General features: G+C 40.7%; 1 protein-coding gene across 1 annotated transcript; it reads left to right on the forward strand.

Moving 5' to 3' along the window:
• Positions 1 to 98: 98 nt before the first annotated feature.
• parm1 (prostate androgen-regulated mucin-like protein 1) lies at positions 99 to 12,776 on the forward strand. Its single transcript, XM_050052317.1, has 4 exons — positions 99 to 231; positions 2,652 to 3,362; positions 9,617 to 9,695; positions 10,241 to 12,776. The coding sequence occupies exons 1-4, from the start codon at positions 198 to 200 to the stop codon at positions 10,320 to 10,322; spliced, it is 906 nt and encodes a 301-aa protein (XP_049908274.1). The 5' UTR covers positions 99 to 197; the 3' UTR covers positions 10,323 to 12,776.
• Positions 12,777 to 22,142: the final 9,366 nt, after the last annotated feature.

Raw genomic sequence — 22,142 nt, forward strand, 5'->3', positions numbered from 1 at the left:
GCTACAACAGCTTCATACTATGACCAGACCGCTTTTTTTTTAAACATGACTCAGCATGTAGCCTCGCCCCCAGGCTCTTATAATCAGTCACCTCCAGTCACAAGCAGCCACACACACTACAGCCGTCCACGGGGAGCACAGAGCACAGAGCTGCAGCTACACAAGTGTTTGCGGAGATATACAGTGACAAGAGCACAATGATGAGGATCAGCCTGCAAACTCTGACAACATGTGAGTACATTCTGACATCAGTGCATGTTGTTTGATGTGGTAACTACCCTGAAAATCTAATGTATGTGTTCAGTGTCTTGAGCAAGTCGTGATATGAGGATGATCATATTTTACTATGTTAAAAGTTGACAAGCCACCTCTACTACCATGTGAACTCTGTTTAATATTCAGGCTCCAGTGTAAAAATGTCTGATCTGATATGGCTCTAAACCCGTGGAACAAAAAATATGTCCGTATTTTATTTAAGTGGATGTTTGGGTGAGATAATTTCCTGTTTACACTACGTCAGACTTATTTCAAGACATTTTCACAATTCAAGTCGCAGCATCTCTTGAGAACAGCCTGTTTCACTGGTTGTAAGATGCCATAACAAGTTATTTTTTAAGTGGAAAAAAGGCTGTCACTAATGGGGGTTCCCATATAATCTAACAGGTGAGAAAGTACATTAGATATTTCCACTCTTCATAACTAAACAACTTTGTGATGATTAAACAATTCTGTGTAGGAGGCACTTAAGCTCACATGAAGGAAATATTTTTTTATCCTCGACTCTGTGAGGAAACACTGCTGTTTTGAAATCTGTGGGTAGTAATGCAGGTCTTACATCACAAGATAATGTGTTATCAGTTAGAGTATTCCTGACTTTCTGTCACGGGATGACACTGACAAAACGTCACTTATTTCCAGTAGAGTTGTGATGTGACTGTCTCTTATCTTTCTATATAAAAACAAAGACTACATTTAAAACACCAGTGACTAACCAGAGTACTTAGCAGACGGGAAATCTTAAGTGCATCATACCTGGTCTCTGCCCGACTTCCTGTTTGTTAAAACACAGATGACAAAACTCAGGTCTCCTTCTAAAGAACTACACAGCCCTGTTCCAAAGAACAGTTCTGCCATGACTGTGATGTGAGCCTCTAAAGTTGTTAAGTTGAATGTTGGAGAAGCTGTGTTTCAAAATCCCAGCGGCTGAAATACCTAAACACAATGCACTGTTAAAGGACAAGGCTGGCATTGTGCTATATTTTTTATTATGGTCAGCAACTCCCCCATAAAAGATCTGTTAAAGAAATCTTTATAAAAACTCACAAATATATAATTTTATTTTCTTAAAGGTTCAGTAATTTTCTAAACAGCTGGTCACTGTAGTTTTTAACAAACAGAACTCAAAAAGGAAGAAATTCTACATTTGCTGGGGATTATTTTCAGCAGTGGATTAATACACATTTAGTGGTCTGGTGGGTGTTTACGGCAGCAGAATCAGCTCACTGGTGTTTTTGTCTTTTCCTGGGATTTGCTGACAATAAGAAAAAGATAGAAACATTAAATTTGTTTTACTGTATGCCATGTATACATGATTATACTAGGAATATTAATTCATTTTCCATAACAGCATATCCTGTTGGGGGTCTCAGAGGGGTTGGAGCCTATCCCAGCTGACACTGGGCGAGAGGCTCTAAATTGGCCATAGTAGTAAATATACGTGAAGGGTTGTCTGCATGTGTCAGCGCTGTGATCATCACCAGTTAACCTGCATGTCTTTGGATTGTGGGAGGAAGCCGGAGTACCTGGAGAAAACCCTCGCTGACATGGGAGGAACATGCAAACTCCACACAAAAAAAAAACACCCTGGGTTAGAATCAGGAACCCTCTTGCTGTGAGGCGACAATACTAACCACTGCACCACCATGCTGCCCACTGTTGGGACTGTTTTCAGCAGTGCATTAATACATATTTGGTAGTCTTATGAGTGTTTACATCGACATAATCATTTTTGTCTTTTCATGGGATTTGTTGACAATAAGAAAAATATAAAGAAAATTAAATATGGATGGATGGATGGATGGATGGATGGATGGATGGATGGATGGATGGATGGATGGATGGATGGATACAGCATTGTTTGTGTACCATAAGATTCTAAAGCTAAACCTTGTGCTTTTTTTCCCAAACCTAACCACTTGCTTTTGTTGCCTAAACCTAACCATGTGTGTTTGTTGTTGAAGGAAACCAATGTAGTGTGTTTATTTTGAAAGAGACTGTATGTAAACGGTAAATTTCCTGTGAAAACAGAAGTGTATCTTGAAAGAAGACAATGCATGTAACAGGCAGAACTTGTCAGAGTGTCCCAGAACGTCAACAGTCACGTCATACGTGGACGTGGAAAGTCCATGCACGTCAATATGTGACGAGGTCGGAGTGAGAATGTGTCGAGTTGGGGGACTCATATTGACGGCATCATCAGGATTAGAACTGAATGTGTAAAATACATTGATTTAGATAGTAATCATTCCACTGTGGTGTCCTCACAGACTGTGCGGCCATAACAACAACAAGAATAGCTGGTGTTTCTTATACATGTTGAAATATGTTGCTGCAGAGATGTCATTCATACAATCTTTTTCCTTAAATTGCAGGTCTACTGTTGTGCAGTGCAGTAACAGCACAGTCAGCAAATTCAACCGTCCCAACATTTTCTCCATCATCCTCCCCGACAAATAACCCCCCTCCCACCACTCCACCGAGCCTTGGGACCACACTGACCACCGTCATTTCCTCACCCACAACTGTGAATTCATCAACTACGCAACCTGCCGCAGCAACTGAAAATTCCACTAATACAACTTCTTCCATCAACGGTACAGCTTCCACTCCACCGACTGTCACCGCTGAGATAAACAACACTCCAAGCTCGACAACGCCATTAACAGTACAAACCTTGCCCACGTCCTCTTCATCTTCTTCCTCATCCCCATCACCTCCATCTACCACAAATAGCACCCAGGAGACTAGCACCAATAGCACCGGCCCTGGCACTGGCACCACCGGCCCTGGCACTGGCACCACCGGCCCTGGCACCGGCACCACCGGCCCTGGCACCGGCACCACCGGCCCTGGCACCGGCACCACCGGCCCTGGCACCGGCACCACCGGCCCTGGCACTGGCACCACCAGCACCAGCACCACCCGCCCTGGCACCACCGGCCGCACTACACAACTCACCAGCACCACCGCCAAACCCCAACCCCCCATCACAACTAGTAGTACCACCACCACCACCACCACCACCACCACCAAAACCACCACACTGGTAGACGAAGGACACAAGTCCGAGGCTCTGAGCTCAGGTACGCAGCAACGAAAAGTTCTTTGTTTTTATATTTGCTCTAACTGTGTAAAAACAATGTAAAATATGTTGTGCAACATATTCTCATTCAATATTTATTTCAAACTCTGTAATCGCCCTCTTTTAAGTTACATTTTTATACTAAAACAAATCTATAGAAAGAAGACAGCCATGCTAGCAGCTGTGTAGAGCTACACTGGCAGTGTGGTAGTTTGAGCTAAATGCTCACATCAACATTAACTTCTGGGGACCATGAGGGTCTGTACTAGATTTCGAGATAATTCATCCAATATTTAAGATATTTCAGTAACAGCAAAAGATGTCACTCACCCGGTGGCACGAGAGGAAAAGTCAAAGGATCATCAACATTGTCAGGATTCACTGTGTGGGGATCATGAATGTCTACATCAAATTTTGTGCCAAGCCATTAAGCACATATAGGCTACACCCTAAGTTGTGTTTCCATAAACATATTTTTATGCACATTTTGAAGTATCAGATTAGAAAAGCTGTATGGAAACAGCAAAATTCAATACAACTTCCTCAACTGCTCCAAAATTCTTTCAACAGCTGCTTAAGGTGGGTTTTGCCTTTGTTGAAAAGGAGTTGATGGAGTATGAAAACGCCTCTGCTAAGTTTTGATGGAGCGAAAATTGAAGTCACATGACTATTGACGCATTTCTGCTGTTGATGTCTTCCCGTATTAGAATCAGTGCATTTGTTTTTCTCCATCTCCGAACAACATAAAACATGGTCAGTACTAGCTTTCATTAAAGAACTTTTAAAACTTGCAAAATTGAAACAAATTTCTGAAGACCTCTCAGTATTTCTCCCATAGATGGGTTAGGTGGCCAAGGCGATTTGTTCTGTTTCTGGTTCGCAACTTCAGACAAAACTACACTTTGCAAAGCAGTTTATTTGCTCCAGACCAGTTGATGGAGATGTTTTGTATTTGCATTTCTTTTTTACGACTTGTCAAAGGTTCACTTGTAATTGACTTGACAATTTAATGGATACACAGCTACAAAGATATATTTCAGAGTAAGTGAAAACTTTGACCTGCTGTTGCCTCTAGAATTCATCCTCTAGGGACCGTGAATATATGTAGCAAATTTCATGGCAATCCATCCAAAAGGTGTAAAGATACTTTGCTCATAACTATAAATATTAATCTCATTATAGTGCTAGAGGAAAAGTCAGGGGTCAGAATAATCAGTTCAGAAATTCAAATTGGTAAATTATAGGAAATAATACATCAAATTACAGGTGAATAACTGTAATTTGAAGGAAGTGCAGTGAAAAACAGCTCATAAAATTGGCAAAATGCAGGAAAAAACAAAGCAGAATAGAGTGTCACCTATGTGAAAAGATTTTTGTGAAATGACTGACTCCAGAAAAGAAAACAAAAATCTTCTACACATCATTGTTCAGGATCAAAAATGTTTTTATTTCTTTACTGGTCACATGCTGGCATTATACTTGGACCAAAAAGAAGCGTTAGAAACTATGAATCAATATAAACTTTCCAACAAATCACTCATCACTCGTCCCATACTAAACTGGGCAGGCTTGTTATATATTATCGTATCATGACCTTTGGTTGTTATGGCTCCTTTCAGACCATACAAAGCATGCATTAAACACACAAGGGGCTGTATTTGTGTGGCAACAGGTACTATTGAGAAAATAAAACCCAATTGGAATAAATGTTGGCACTGTATGGGTCTGCAAACAGCAGATAAATTACATTTGTATAGTATTATGTAGTGGGAAAAGTTGAAAATTTATGTTTCTTAATGTTTTAACAACACTATGGTTAGGTTTAGGCATGAAAACCACTTGGTTATGGAAAGGAGGAGATTGCGTTTTGGGTTAAAATACCCAGTTTTAGTGAGAGACCAAGAGAGACCTGTTTTTGTGGCACTATCCCGGTAGCAAACGCAGAGATGGCTCTGTAAAAAACAACCATTTGTCGCGGCAATATCCGCAGTGGAAAAACACCCACGTTTAGTGACTAAAAAGCTGCTGATAGTGTAGTGATGAAAAACTTGTGTTGCTGTTTGTTGATTTCACACAGCGTCTGCGGCTTGGCAGGTGTTTCGCCCAGCTGTTACGCCATCCACCATCCCCTTCACCTTTCTTCTGCTGACTGGGCTGGAAAATTAATTAGATCAAGGATTTCCACTTTGTGTAATTTCTGTCTGAATGCAGGCTCGCTGTTTATCACTGGACTCAACTTTACAAACCAACTCCAGCTGTCCGTCATTGACAGCCTTTGTTGGGCCAGTCACTTAACATTTTTATGATGGCATAGTCAAAATATATTGCCAGTAAACTGCGTGTTATCTCCCAAAACCACCTGTTTCTGGTGTTAAAATGTCTCTGAATGTGTCAAACTCTTACATTGCCTAACACACAACTACACTTTACAGAAACCACAGGTGATCACACCTCTCTGATTACAGATGCACGCAGAGTCCATGCATCAGATTATCCGTTCCTCCTCCTTGACCTCCTTCAGTACTGTGTCAATTTGTGGTTAATATGTGAACACAACATTTTCCTCTTACACTTCCTTGTTTACTTTGCAGTTGAGGCTTTATAGTTGAATGAGTGAAAACGAACGGCAGCCCTTTGAAGAGAAAAGGCTGTCTGCCAATTCTTTCCCTACGCGTTTTATCATTCACACAACTGTTCAACCACTGACCTGATTTTTCATGACCTGCAGTCATTGCCACCATTTCGTTCATTGTGGCAGCACAAGTCACTCATTATAGATTTGTTAGTAAATGCTATGACTTATACAGGCAACCCTGGCATGGAAAATTTAAAAGCTTGACATACACAAATTCTGTGAGTTTTCTTTGTTTTTCAAGCTATATATTCAGCTATGTTCTATATTCTGGTCTGTTTTTTCATATTCCCTTCATCTTTGCAAAGACAGCTTATATACCCCTTACAGATCTATTGATTCTTACTACCTCTTACAGTATGTATTAACCCTGTGTACGTGCTCTTTAGCCAAGCACTGATGCCCCAGCAACTCCATATTTTAGGTGTTGTCCTGTAGTTTGAACTCTGTCCCTCAAAGGCAGAAATGAGGAAAGAACTTCTTTCCCGTCATTAGCAACCACTGAATCTGATAATGCATCTGACTCACAACTTTTATGGCGTCTCTTCAGGGCGGCGGTTTTTGAACTTGACTGTTTCTAGGCTAGGTGTCCCATTAAAGGTGTTAAGTACTATGAGTCACCCAGTGTCCAGGAAAAGCCCCAGAAACTTAAGTCAGAAAGTAAATCTGAATATTTCTCTGCAGGTGTACACTTTAGCAGAACCAAAGGGCCAAAACTAAAAGTTTCTGTTTGCGTTCCCATCACATCTGGAGAACCATGAAAATTAGGCAAATTAGACTGACCAAAATTTAAACAGCAATGGTTTCTGGTCCTGAATCAGTGCATACCCCTGGAGCAGAAACTTTAAGGGGAACAGAAAGTAACTTTATACCATGGTTCCTCCAACTAAATTTAAGGTAAAGTGCCTGAGCTCTTTGGATTTCTGGAAGCTTTCTAGAAGAGTAGACCAGTGGTGTAGGACTTTGATCCCCTGACTTGTCTTCGGGCACCACCATGAGATTGACATTTTGGTTTTTAATGAAGTATATCATCAACTATTGGGTGTGTTTTCATGAAATTTGGTACAGATATTTTTATAATGACGGGATTATGGGTCATACAGCTTGAGGATATTTCTAGACCTTAACAACTAGTCTCTCCTCATCCATTCTGACAGCATGACTCCTGAGGCTACAGGTCAGGCGCGGGTATGTACAAGCAAGTGGGGGAAAAAATGTGTTTAAGGAGTGGCGAGGCTGGCAATAGGACAGTGTCATAAACCCTGGCAAGATGATGCATTCTCAAGCATCTCCAAGTGTCTAGCCACCGCCAATGTGGGGTTGTAGTCGTGTTATGGCCTTGAAATCATGAACACTATAAACATTGTACCTGCTAAACATCAGCATGTAGGCATTGTCACTTAAAATTTTAGCTTGTGATGTTAGCATTTAGCTCAAAGCACCACTGTGCTCAATACCAGCCTCATAGAGCTGCATGGCTGTTGACTCTTATTTTATTATACATATTGAGAAAGATTTCTGATCTCTGGTCACATTTTGAAACATTATTATTGCCCGTTTTATGCCTTTATGACCTTTTTGACAGTGACAGTAGAGACATGATGATGATGGAGAAATAGCTGAGACATTGTGGTCCATGGTCGCGGCCTTGACCTAACACCTAGACCTCCAGGGTGTCACCTTTGACTGGTTTAACTGATTTAAATTTAGGCCCTCACAGCATCTTGCATTGTTTTGTATTGGCCTGTAAAAGCCTAAAATCCTGGCAAACTGGACTCAGAGACTGGAAAATGGGGTATGACAGTGCCTAAATCACCAAGGTCATGCCTTATGGGGGACCAAACAGAATTATAGAATGAACAAAACATGACCTTATTGTGATAAATACAGAGGTTGTCACAGCTGCTTGAGTGATCCTCAGATTCTGGAAGAATACATCACCTCCACATTTTGAAAAATAGAAGGAATCTTTGTGAGAAATTGTGCCATAAGAACACATGCTAGCTATTTGTTCAGATGCAAAAGTTTATCATCAAATATTTCTTTTCTGATGTCGCTTGTAAGCAGTTGGTTTCGGTGTCATTTGGAATAGGAATGAATTTTCAGTTTCCATCTCCTTGATTGTGTAGCCGAAACCTTACACTCCACCCACCCAACACCAAGTGTGTTCAAAGATCAGACAGCTTTGTTCCATGAGTTGAGGACTGACTGTCTACAGTAAACAGACAAAAATCAAACAGAGCCCCCAGATCTTTAAAATGTCCTCCCAGCTCATTGTTGAAACTCATTATTGGTGGTCTATCAGCTGAGTGACGTAAACTTTGACCTTAGAGGGAGATGTTGGGATTTCCCCAAGATAGTGTTTAATGATTGAATTTTGCTCCTGGATAAAACAGTGATTTGGGGTGTGGCAGCTGTCTGAATATTTGTCTGGCCCTCAGTACCATCTCACACAAACAAACAGATCTTCAGCAATGTGCTTGATACAGTTTACCTCAATGAGATTACTCATTATTGCTCAAGCTCAAAGGTCAGAGTTGCCTGCTGGAAAAGAATTATCTTAAGGTCATGGTACATTGTGAGACAAAATAGCCATCATGTCTTACCTGATACAGAGTTAGAGATTTACCACGTGATGACTGAAATCAGTTACAAAGTATAATCAGTTGAGGCCAGCGAAATACCAATCAGGGAACTATGAGTGCTTAGATGATGGCATAACCTCATGAAACCTCTGGATTGCATAAACATGGTTTTAAGTCTCAAATTCATTTTGAAACCAGATTTTTCTAATGTCATGGCTCCATGGATGGCAACGTCAGTCTTTCTATTGGTCAGTCGATCAATCCATTTCAGTTCAGAGTGAAATATGTCAAAAAACATTCAATGGATTGCCATGAGCCAGACATGCTTGGTTCCCAGAGGATCGATCATAATGATTTTGGTGATCACCTCACTTTTCATTGAGCACCACTGTGAACAAACTGTAGCTTCAACTACTTTCTAACATTAAGGTTTGTCATGAAGTAATTGACTAGATGTTAGCTAGCATCCCTGTACCCTGTGTTGTTGGAGGAATGCAAATGGAAGAGGAAGTATCTTTCAGCAATGCAATAGCAGCCTTGTCCGATCAGGGCCAGCCTCAACAAAAGAGGCAGTGCAGTGTGCAGTCTGGTGAGCCCAGTCTCACTCCAAAGCCATCGAAATTCGGCGCTTGGGCAGTGACTTGCGGCGCCAGTAACCAAAGAAAAAGTTATCCTTTAACACTGGCATGATACGCGGCTGGTTCCTGTTATAAAAAGACAATGCGTATAACAGGAAGAACTTGACACATCATCCCAGAAGGTCAGCAACCAACACACCCAGGGTACCTTTCACGCCATGTGCCCTCACGCCCCTAATCTTTAATACGACTTACAATATGCTACCTACCCATGTAGCTGCAGGGGAATTTGCACAACACTGGTGATAAGAAAGCTGAAGATGTAGGGTTTAAATTATGAAGTACAGAAGGTGGAAAGGAAGAAAAAAAAGTTAGGATGGATCATTACTTTATTACAGGACTAAAAGTTTGTTATCAACAATGTATATTATATTGTCTCTCTCTTTCTCCCTCTTTCCAGGAAGTATTGCAGCCATTATATGTGCGTTCATCATCATCGTCACCTTAGTGTTAGTTGGGCTGTACCACTACAAGATCCGGTGAGTCCAGAGCTCAAACAAATCTCTTACGAAGTGCTTTAACATGTTACTGTTCATTCAGTTTGTGGGAAGTGTCACTTTGTGTAGATTTAATTCATACTGAGCGAACTGCAAATTATTATTATTATTCTTATCATTTCAATGTTCTGAGCCTCACAGAGTACAGTCAGTGAGTTTTGGCTCAATCCTTTAAAGGCAGAGTTCACCCAAATCACAAAAACATAGTTTGCAGATAGGTTTTAGACATCTGTCTCTGAGATTTCTGCCTCTATAATAAAGGTGAACCAAATTTGTTTGGGGTTTTTTAAGAAATCGAACACACTGTGAACAGAATTCACATGGACTATTCTTACAGAAGATAAAAGAAGCCTGTTCACAACCAAATTTTATTAGAATAATGAGCCAAAAGAGCAGTTTTATGTGTCTTTATTTCCCATTATCCTTTGTAAATAAGACTACTGTTATTTGATCTCTGTAAATACAGTTAATGTTATATTTATTTCCCTTTTCTCCCCTCTATTTTCCTCACTTCCTCTACATTCCAGACGTACATCCTACGGCCCTCTTCTGGAAAACAATGAACGCAGCACTTTGGGAAACTTCAGCAACCCCATGTATGACCCTTGAATCTTACCTTTTGACCTCCGACTCCAGAAGTGACCCCCTAAACCGAAAGTCCTCAGTTTGCATAAGCAGACATTCTGATCAGAGTGTTTGTAGTGTGACAAATGTCGCACATTTCATAACTGTGACATGCAGCCTGATCACTTGATTGCAAAATGCAAAACAAATGTGATGTTTCTATTGATCTTTGTTCAGGTAGCCTTGTTTTTTATTGCAATAGGTACAGTTAACTTGGCAATAAGTTGCAGTTTTTGCTCAGGTAGCTTTGCAAACAGCTCTGGCTGCATAGACACAGTTCGTAATCATATTGGAAATAATGTGAAGAAATCAATTGAAAGTCTAAATCGCAGTGAAAACAAGCTTCATCTGGGGCATCATGAATCCCAAAGGGTTCTTTAAAGAAAAAGTTTTCAGTCAACAGGAACTGATTATTTGAACTCAATCAGGATGTTTTTCACATTAAATAGGGATACAAAATTTTACTCTACGAATCTGTAAAAAGAGTGTCAATAAATGAGGAAGATATGACAGTGACAATTTTCCGCTGTCCGGAAGTAGCAGTGGAAACTGTGTGACATACAAAGTTACGAAAGGCCTGAATTTAAGCATGAAGTTAAAACAATATAAATGAACATCATGGCACAAAATATTTTTACTTATCATGGACTCTTCCTTTAAGTACCCGCTGAGATACTTTTTCCTTAGTTAAACTGGGAAATGATGAAATATCTGTCACAAAAGTCGATAAATGTTCAGATTTTCATGTAGCTGGATAGACTAAGTTCAAAGCTTAGACAGCACTGATCTACAAGTGACTTGCTTTTACATGTATGTTTAGATTCTGTAGATAAGGAGGAGGTGTACCATTTGGAGGAAATGGAAATTCTGAGAAAGCACTGAAAAGGACTGTGATGACACATAACTTTTAGCAAATGGTTTGACAACGAGTGGAGGTATGGAAATAACCTTTGAAAGACAAACAGGAATAAAAAAAAAGGAAAAAATGCATCAAAGCGACTTAAATGATCCTGAATCTTTTCTATTACTTTTATCAGTACCAATAATTAGGACCATTTCTACTCCGAGCAGAAAAGTAGGTGCTAATGCTTTCAAGACTTTTGAGGATTTGTCCTAAAAGCTGTGTAGTACAGACATGTTTAGGCAACACAGAGGGGCAACGTCAGCGTTAGTAGCAGAAACAACAATCTAGAAAGGAGACTATAACTTGAGGAAAGTGATTGAGGTTTTGTATATCATTTGTATATCAAATGCTCATCCGGCATTACGTTGAATTTGTGAGGAAAACTTTGCTTTACCTCCACGGTGAACGATGAATCCAAAAAATGGAGAAAATTCTTGATGAATTGAAGTCACGAGCAAAACAGACACAACTTTCACACAACTTTCAGGAGCTGTTGGTCTACCACTGCCGTGATTAGTTAATTTATTTGTACATTTGTGAGACTTTTTAAATGGGTAGTTTGGATTCACCAGAGTCACACAATAACACAAACAAACTACTGATCGAGGCGGTAGCAGAGCAGCACCTCCTGTGTTCAGTGAGGTAAAATTACTGTTTTTGTTAATGGAGTCTGGCTTTGAAAAAGAGCATAAATACATTTCACTTTTAGTTCAGTTCTTTGCCGGAAAGGGCTGTCTGTTTGGGAAGTACTGAACATATGCCTGAATAAATGAGACATGGCTTATGCACGAGTTGTGTGAGAGTCTTTAAACAGGTGTTTTTTTATATAGTTTTGCTGCTGTGAAACATGGTCGCCTATGTCTTTAATTAATCCGGATTTTTTTTCCATTTTTGGATTCTTCGTTCACCAGAGGCACGCAAGGAACACAACATTTTGTCCACAAATTCAACGGTCATTTGGAGGAGAGTATTCCTTTAAAATGAATATGAATGGTTTTCATGTCATATCATATCACAAACCCAATGGTGCAGAGGCAGAGAGAGACTGTCCTTTAAAAGGACAATCCCTGGGTTAAGCCCCTTGCATTCATCCTGCTGAAGTGTCCTTGAGCACAGCACTGAATCCCCTTCTTCTTCTGTCCTTCAACCTCTCTGTGGAGAACCCAAAACACCAATCATTTTAAAATGGAGACCAGGAGTTCTTAGAAAAACAGAAAATGTTATTTACATTAAATGTGGCCTTAATAAAACAGAGTAGGGAATTGCGTCCCTCTCGTACCTGATCAACTTCAACCACTATTTATGAGTGAATTTTTCTATTATTGAATGTTATTAGTGTAAGGTTTTTACATGTTTAAGTGTGATTTTGCTTTGCTCAGCAGCTCACCCAGGCTGCATTTCTGATTGTAATTTTATCTCTTTCAGTATTTGATATAGTATTATTTGTTTGCGTTCAGATGAAGAATAATGTGACAATATTTTATTGTGTGATACGATTGTGTTAAATTGTTTGTGCAATAAAAGTGTTAAAGGAATACTGAGTCCCTGTGATGGTCGTGTAAAGGAAACAAGTAGTGCTGAAAATATTAGTCTGTAAGTTGATTTATCAAATTACAAATTCTGGAGTTACAAAACCAAAGTAACAATGACGTCAGAGGACAGAAAAGGTTCGGATCTTCAGAGCCTCTGTTGCAATCTCAACACAAAAACATGATAGCTGTTTCAAAAACACACGAAACGACTGAAGTGATATGACAACACACAGATGCAAAGGTTCAGCACAATGTCTTGGTCTCTGATCCTCAATGGGCTGCAGAGCATTTATTAGTGGAAGCTTTAATAGGGGTCCTGTCATCACTGCCCTCCCATCGTAACTGCTTCCATTCTTCCTCTTTCTCAAGCCCTTTCACATGAAATCCTCCTCTCCTGCCCACACTCGGCTTCTCTCTCCCTACTTCTCCCCACGCCAGCTTCCTCGCGTTGTTTTTCTAACCTCCCATCTTCAGTCCTTCTTTCCTCATCTCCATCAAGATTCTAAAATTGTCTTTGGAATTGGTTGATACATTGCGAGGAGCTAAACAATTTATTGTTGTTTTTTTGTAACAACCTTCATGGTTCCATATCGCTAAGATAGTGTAGTGTAACCAGTATTGCCTGGTTGACATCAGCAGTGTGCGGGAAAAACCTGACTGTCACCAGATATGTTCATCTCTTTCCTAATCTGCCTTTAAGGTTAACACTCTCGCTAAAGTCTCAGGTTAACCTCCTGCTGTTTTCTCAAGATCCAAATAAAAGTCTTATAATTCACATCTTAAACACATGTTCACATCCTTTACTTTAGATAAAAGTACAGACAGCATAATGTAAAAATGCTTCATTTCAAGAAGTCTAGCATTCAGAACTTTACTTACACAGAAGCATTGAAAACAATTGTGTAAAATAAGTGTCATCAGAGGGAGGTAAACTGCCTGCTGTTACTTGTTTTGCCCACTCACCCACCTCTGTACTCCTATTTAATGCACATTTGTATGTGTGTGCTTGTGAGTTTGTGTCTGTGTCAGCATGTGTTTGCCTGTTTTATGTATAACAACCTTTTTGTGTGTGTGTGTGTGTGTGTGTGTGTGTGTATTGTATATGGTACTTGTTTGGGGGAATTGGTGAACATGCTAATGGCATGTCTGAATTGGCGGCCAAAGGGAGGCCTTGCCATGACTATGTGACCCCCAGATATGTATATGTGTACTGTCCTGTGTGCTGCTATATGTTTGTATGTTATTTGTTTTAATAATACAAAGAAAAGAAAAGAAAAAGTAGTGTGTTTAACAGACCTCTGCAGCCCACTGCTCATCTCCCCTTGAGATTAGGCTACATTAGCCGAGGATACATTAGCTGCTACCAGCATAACACACTAAAAACTTTGATCTTCAGCAACTGAGTTGCTTTGTTAAACAGCTTTAATGGTCTAGGGTGTAGGATTTAGAGGCATCTAGCAGTGAGGTTACAGATTGCAACCAACTGAACCTTCTCCCATGTTCCAAGCATGTAGGAGACTGCGGCTGACAAGAAAATGCAGAAACAGGAATGGCCTTATCAAGAGCCAGTGTTTGGTTTGTCCATTCTGGGCCATTGTAGAACAACATGGCAGACTCAGCGGCACACACTCCATGTGTAGATGAGCTCATGCTAAGGTAACAAACACAATTCTTATTTTAAGGTGATTAAGGTGAGGTGCAACAGGCATTAAGCCACAGGGTCGTCAGCTGGGAGCCAGCCTTCACAGATGTTTCACCCCTTGAATCCCGGAACATCTCAAGGTGGTGGGGCAGCAGCAGGGAAATCTCCCTAGAGCTCCCTGCGGCTCACCCTAGGATCCTTGGTTCCCCAACTTTTGGTCTTTTCCTCTGAGCCACAGCCAGAAGCTCTTTATATGAATTATGAACTATTGAGTCAAGTCAATTTTACTTACATAGCACATTTCATATGAAAAGCATAAACTCAATGTGCTTAACATACATCACACATGACAAACAAAAAATATCATATAAGATGATAAAGTGTTACATATATAAAGCAGGACATGATAACATCAAACAAAATAAGAAGGTATTATTATCATTAAAACCTAACTTAAAACTTGTGAAAACAAAGATATGTGTTTAGTTTGCTTTTAAAAGAGAACACTGTTGTAGCAGCCCATAGTTCATGTGGAAGAGAATTCCAGAGAGTAGAACCATAATGACTAAAAGCACCATGAGCTGATTGAGAGTTGAGGACATATTTATGAATATTATGTACCATGTCTGTCAATAGATGACCCTAAATCTGACACACTGGACAAAAATGACTTGGTACAATGAGAATTTAACGCAAGGCTGTATCACGTTGGGCGGCACGGTGGTTTGGTGGTTAGCCTCACAGCAAGGGCGTGGGAGCCCTTCTGTGTGGAGTTTGCATGTTCTCCCCGTGTCAGCGTGGGTTCTCTCCGGGCACTCCTGCTTCCTCCCACAGTCCAAGGACATGCAGGTTAATTGATAACTCTAAATTGTCCGTAGGTGTGCATGTGAGTGTGAATGGTTGTCTGTCTCTATGTGTCAGCCTGTGATAGTCTGGCGACCTGTCCAGGGTGTACCCTGCCTCTCGCCCAATGTCGGCTGGGATAGGCTCCAGACCCCCCCGCGACCCTCAAGAGGATGAAGCGGTTAGAAGATGAATGAATGAATGAATGTATCACGTCTGCTGAACAGTGACCCCTGTGGCCACAAGTAGCAATTACAGGATATGACACTGAACTTTATTTCATTTCCCAAGAAAACTTGAGGCACTTTCTTCTTTTGCTTTAACAATAATTGAAACATTTATCTCTTGCATGTTATAAACATAAGTTAATACTAACACAAGCAGATAAGAGTCAAAAACCTCAACAAGTGAGCCTACAGCAGGGAATCCCCTCAGTGTACTGAAACGAGTGAGGGTGCATTTTATTGCTTCTGAATTCAGCTTGATATGTGCAGTTTGTGCAAGTTCAAGTACCTCAAAAATGTGCAAAGCCATAGTAGCGTAAATGTACGTAGTTACTTTCCACCACTGGTACATCGCCTCTCTATTTGTCGTCATACTGGGCAGCAGCAGTAATAATAGAGAGAGCAGCTCTCTGTGATGCACTGTTATTATCAGGCCTTAAATACCCTGAAGAGTGTGTCTGTGCGTGTGTGTGTGTTTCTTTATAATTACACTGAGGGAAGGGCGGGACCATGTTTTACATTACAAGCATCTGGACGGCAGAATTGGGCAGAAAATGATACATCACATAAGGACTTACTTTCAAATTTACTATCTGAATATAGATGTGTAACAAATACAGTCCCTAGAATAAGCCACTGTCTGTCACTGTCACCTTTATTGACAGATATGACTGTACAGTGCAGTAACTGAAAATATATAAAGAGTCAAATTCAGTCCAACTGTACTTTCTGTTTGTCATCATCATCATGATTGGATAACAGGTGAAATAGCACAGAAAAAAATGATAAGAGAAGTCTGACAGAGATTCTCAGAGAAAAATACTAGACGTAAGTGTGAAGTATGGTGAATAATCAGGTGGTTTTTCTTCAGCTCATCCGCTGCCCTCATTATACAGAGATGGTGTCAGACTTTGAGAAACAGGAAGAGGCCTTTTCCTCTCTCAATCTTCACTTGCTCAGAGCTGCTGGAAACCGCAGTCTTACATCATGCAGAATAACCACAGCAGCAGAGAGGTGGCTTACATGCTGCAGACATTCAACATATTTTACTAAGACACTTACTCCTTAAATGAGTTGCTTTTACAAGGTCTGAGAATAAACCATTTAAACGGACAAACTGATATATTAAATAATAATCACATGATCTCAATGTGCTGCTGTGGTCAGACATACAGCCTGCCCTAGTTCTCTGTGTGTGTGACACTTGCTTCACAGTAGCAGACAAAAGCAGAGCTGTGTTTTAAAATAACTCCCTGATCAGGGTCATTACTGCATCAGACCTGCTGTACATAATAAATGAATTGTGTTTTACTTTCAGTGCTAAAAGAAGGCATGCAGAAGCTGCTTTTCTGTCTGTGGATCAAAACGTTGACATATTGTACATGCATGCAACCTGCTCCACTTTACATACCCTTGTTTGCATGTACCATCTCTGTTTTATTACAAATGCAAAGTCCCGTACTCATCACTGCAGTCTTTATGATTTGGTGGGTTGGACATCAGTGACCACTAGCAGACAACATCTCTGATATATTTCTGTCTGTAAAGCAGTACTGGGGAAACTTCCAGCCTACCTCTGCACCCTTCTGTGTGTCAGCTCTGGTAGTTACCAGCTACGCTCCTCCAAGTGGATGCTTTTTAATGTACCCCTTGAATATACTGGAACTAGATGTCACTCGGCTTGTGGTGCTCAAAGTGCCAAAAAATACATTTGAAACACTCAACAGCAATGTTTCTTTCCAGAAATCATGACCCAGTTACTTTAGATAACCCACAGACCTTGTTGTGAGCAGTTTCATGTAGGAACTACTTTCTTTCTACCGAACTACACCTGCCAACTGTATCACTGCACAGAAGGAAGCATGCATCTACTGTTAGCGCTCATAGCACCATTAAGCAAGCTAATGTAACAGCTCAGCAGAGTGGGACGCCATACATTTCATGCTATCAGTTCAAGATCACTAGCAGGTATAATGTTTACTGTGTTCACCTTCTTAATTAAGCATGTAAGCATGCTAACATTTGCTAATTAGCATCAGCAGGGGCTGATGTCATTAGTTTTGTAGGTGTTAAGTCATAAATCAAGTTATTCATCCATTCACTTTCAACCGCTTATCTGAAACGGGGTTGCTGGGGCAACAGGCTGAGCAAAGCACCCCAGACGTCTCTCTCCCCAGCAACGCTTTCCAGCTCCTCCTGGGGGACCCCGAGGCGTTCCCAGGCCAGACGAGATATGTAATCCCTCCAGCGTGTTCTGGGTCTGCCCCGGGGCCCCCTATGTGTAGGAGCAGTGGCTCTACTCCAAGCTCCCTCCAGATGTCCGAGCTCCTTACCCTATCTCTGAGGATGAGCCCGACACCCTTCTGAGAGGACTAATTTCAGTCACTTGTATCTGTGATCTCATTCTTTCGGTCACTACCCAGAGCTCATGACCATAGGTGAGAGTTGGGATGTAGATGGACCAGTAAATCAAAAGCTTTGCCTTGCTTTTCATAAACCAAGTTGTTGCTGGTGGTGCTACAGGAGGAGTTAAGTGTCCCACACAGGGGCGTCGCACCCGTGGGGGATGGAGGTGTTTTGACACTCCCACTTTTACAGCAAGATGATTTCATCCCCCCCACATTTTCACCCCCCACACATTTTCCAAAGGTAAAGCCGTTTGCCCACCCTGGCAGTGCACTTGCATACAAAAATGGAGCGCACCTCACCCCCCCTTATGCTGCATGAAAAGGCATTGGTCAAATTGAATGGACATTCACCCAATCACAGACTGTTGTCCGCGGCCGGCCGCCGGCCGCCGGCCCGCGAAATTTAAAGTTACGTCAGTCGGGGTTTTTGTCACTCACCGATGGCTGACATTGAACAACATTGACACACAACAGAGAGAAGAAGGAGGCAGAGATGCCAAAAAGGAAGAGGCAGCAGCAGAAAATTGACTTCTTTTTCAAGTCAAGTTGTCATGTAAGTGAATGCAGAGGAAACCGGCTCTCCGCCGCCCCCTCAAATCAACATCATCTCTCTGTCGGCGGAGACCCTGCTCTCCCCCGCAGCCCGCACCACACCACACAAAGGAACTTAATGGGGAAAATTGTGATCAGAAGCTTACTCTTTTGGCGATCTACGGTGGGCTCAGGACAATCTTTTCGAGAAAGTTTTCAATCCAGCCGTTAAGTGCAGAGGTTTTTTTTTCTCTCCCAAGAACCTCGTAGCCTAGGCTACAGTAAATCCACCGTGATAACTCCGCGATAGTAATTAAATATTACATTTTGTGATTAAAAACGTGTAAATTATGATACCGGACCTCCATTGTGAGGCTTGACCTTTTTTATAAACAGTCTATGGGCTTGACGTAAACAATGACGACTTCTGGTCAGTCTCTCGACCAATCAGATGCTACTATTTCTTCTTCTTTTGTTTTTTGACGGTAGCATCCAATCAGGAGCAGCCAAAGATCAACTTGAGGCAAGATAGTTTTCTGCCAGAATTGAAAAGAAAGGAATAGCCTAACTATCCTCCATGATAAAATAAAGATAAATTGATAACTGTTGATATGTGTGTTTTTTAAAAATAAAATTCTGTGAAATTCAATTCCCGGTTAATTTTTTAAAATTTTTTCTTTTGTTTATGTAGTCATATAACCTTTAATCCATTCATGTGACATCATTAAATGATGTCACATGAATGAATATGTATGCTGAAATTTTCAGCATACATATTCTGATTTTCCAGGTTGTCCTGAAAAAGAAAGATATTCATTACTTGACTGTACTTTATGTGTGGATGTCTTGTCTCAGTTCTCAGGTAGCCTACAATGATATGGTTTGGTATATGTTAATAATAAATATGCATTTTCATAATGAATGACCCTCAGTTCATAATGACCGACTCTGTGTTGGAAGAACCTCTGAATACTGTCTGAGAGCATTAATTTTGGAGAGGGAAACAGCCAAAGGCAGGCAGGATGTGGTGCTCATGTGCCACCCCTGGAACACCCCCACATTTAAAATCACTGCTCCACCCCTGGTCCCACAAGTTATTATTGTTCATACCTGTGGCACCGGACATGTGTACCAAATTTCATGGTAATCCATATGATAACAGTGAAGATATTTCAGACTGGATGTGGTGGAAACACAGACTGACACTGCTGTCAAATCCCAAACTTTAAAATATTTGTGACACATTTATAAATTTAAAGAAGGGATTTTTGAAACATATTTGAATATAGTTATCATTCATACTGGTAACCTGTTTGTGTCACTGTGCATATTGGTTTGCACCTATTTTCACCTTACTGTTAGCTATAGTTCTTATATTGTGCACCTCACTATTATCTAGTTTTATATTTGGTTTATACTGCGTTTGATATTTTCTGTTTTATTTTTATTTTGTTACTGTAGTCCTTGTATATTGCACTCTTTGTATCTGCGCTCCTCTAACTTTGTATTGCAACTGCTGCACAGCAATTTGCCTCAGGGTAAATATAGTTCTATCTATGTTATCTTCTGGTATCTCACCTCGTAAAATGTTGCACAAACAGAAGTGTATCTGTTGCAATTGGAAACCTAAGCCATGAGGGCGGCAGTTGTAAAGGGCAATAAATCTTGGTCTGAAACACAGTACATTTGCCCACACATAGAGACCAGGTCTACTAACAGAACGGAAACCATTAGTGTTTCATTTACTTGGAAAAAACGGTTGCAGGTTTCACTTTCTGCCTTACAGACACTGAGGCTTCACAGCACTTTCTTCTAATTTTTACATGTTTTAATTTTAGGATTACTTCCTGTTGTAGAGTCTGAAAACACTTGGGTGTATACAACATTTATAACCTGTTTGATAAACTCCAACCTGCACGTGGTAACGCTGAAAAAGAAAATAAGAGCGGGAGATTTTAAAACACCTGCATGAATCTTGGTTGCGGTTTTCCAACATGAAGTGTTAACTTCTTTTAGCGAGCAAACCACTGTATTCTCACTTCTGTCCAACTATTCAAAAATCAACCAAATATCAGTGGTGATGCTGTGGCAACTGAAGAGGGAAAACTGCAAAATACTCCAGGGGATTTTTTTTTATGAAGTGAAACTTTGCTGGTGTTCTTTTGATGTGATGTGTTCACTGCATTATCCAAGAGCAGTGCAGAGCTGTTTGATGTGCCGTAAATATCTAGAAATCACCTACAAAAGCCTCATAAACACAGTTCCTCTTTTGTAAAACCCTGTTCCTGTATTTGAGACTTAATTTTCTTGCCACATCAATAATGATGCTCTTGTGAGGATGTGAGGACATAGGAAATAATATTTTTGTACCATTTTGCCAAAAAGATGTATAGGGGCACATAACCAAATTAAATAGTCATCTATAGTGTTACTAGTGCTTTGTGACCACATTATATATGTAGTATATGGTGAGTATGAGTAGAGAGGTCTAGTAAAAGTCAAGTAGTTAAATGCATCCTGTAATGCAAGCTTGGGGAGCATAGGTCATTCACGAACTTCCTCCAGCTGGTTCAGTATTAGGCGATCTTCCTGCCTCGACAGACCTTCTCCAGGTGTTCTTTGGTCTTCCCGGCTTTCTTTTCCCCTGTGGGTTCCAGGATAAGGACTGTCTGGTTGTGTTGGAGGGAGGTTTCCTCAAGGTGTGCCCAGTCCAGCCCCATTTCCTGCGTTTGACTTGTGCTTCAAGTGGTTCATGTTGTGTGGTTTGACAGAGCTCTTCGTTTGTTACTGTATTTGGCAGGATGTGTCTTAAGCATCTGTTTAGAAAGGCTTGCAGTTTGTTGGTGGTGACTTTTGTGGCTCTCCATGTTTCTGCCCCATAAAACAAGACGGACTCGACGTTTGAATTGAAAATGCAGAGTTTGTTTTTTGTGGAAACGCACTTTGAGTTTCAAATTGGTCTTGATTTAAGAAAGGATGATCTTGCTTTTCCTATTCTTGTTTGGATGTCTTTGTCACTGCCTCCGTCTTTCTCAACAATCTACTCCATCAATCCACCAGCAAAGCACCTGCTCCCAGGTCGTCCATCCTCAGTAGCACAGCAGCTGGGTTATCGAGGTAACTGCGATGTTCCTGCAGCATTCCTACAATGTCTGTTTGTTTGCAGGAATCAGTTGGTTTTTCATGAGATCAAATTAGGCTGTATGTGACCCATGGACTAAAATGAGTTTGACCCCCCTGCTGTAATGGGTAAGTTCAAAATGAGTATTGCCCCTCATGCCAGACGTGTTACATTAAGATCCAGAAACTGGCATTTTAGGCACTAAGGTCCTCTTTTCGTTCTGTTGTTAGCAGTGTGAGGTGTTTCTGTTAATTTGTCAACCCTCTGAAGCTGTAGTTACTGCAGGATGCACATGTTTGATTTCACCAGTAGATGTCACTAATCACCAGGGTTTGTCACATACAAGCTGCAACAAAGGAGCAGACTGTAACACAAGTGGGATCAAGTCATTGTTTTGCAAGACACGAGTATCAAGTCCTTGCACTCAAGTTGCAATACAATTCAAGTTCAAAGTCAAGACTGACAAGTCTAAAGTCAAGTGCCGAGTCCTTAACGTTGGGTTTCAACAAGTCATAATGCTCTTTTTAACAAATATAATACCATTTTAATAATGGAGTTATAATATATTGAATTAACAGATCATGAATGCTTTTAAAAATG

This window comes from Epinephelus moara, chromosome 9 (assembly GCF_006386435.1).
Source record: "Epinephelus moara isolate mb chromosome 9, YSFRI_EMoa_1.0, whole genome shotgun sequence".
Taxonomy (NCBI): domain Eukaryota; kingdom Metazoa; phylum Chordata; class Actinopteri; order Perciformes; family Serranidae; genus Epinephelus; species Epinephelus moara.

What these genes read in the sequence shown, in the direction of transcription:
- parm1 (XM_050052317.1), top strand. Translation starts at nt 198, where the DNA reads ATGATGAGGATCAGCCTGCAAACTCTGACAACAT. An exon ending in CCTGCAAACTCTGACAACAT is followed by an intron (nt 232 to 2,651) that starts GTGAGTACATTC and finishes CTTAAATTGCAG; the next exon opens with GTCTACTGTTGTGCAGTGCA. An exon ending in GTCCGAGGCTCTGAGCTCAG is followed by an intron (nt 3,363 to 9,616) that starts GTACGCAGCAAC and finishes CCCTCTTTCCAG; the next exon opens with GAAGTATTGCAGCCATTATA.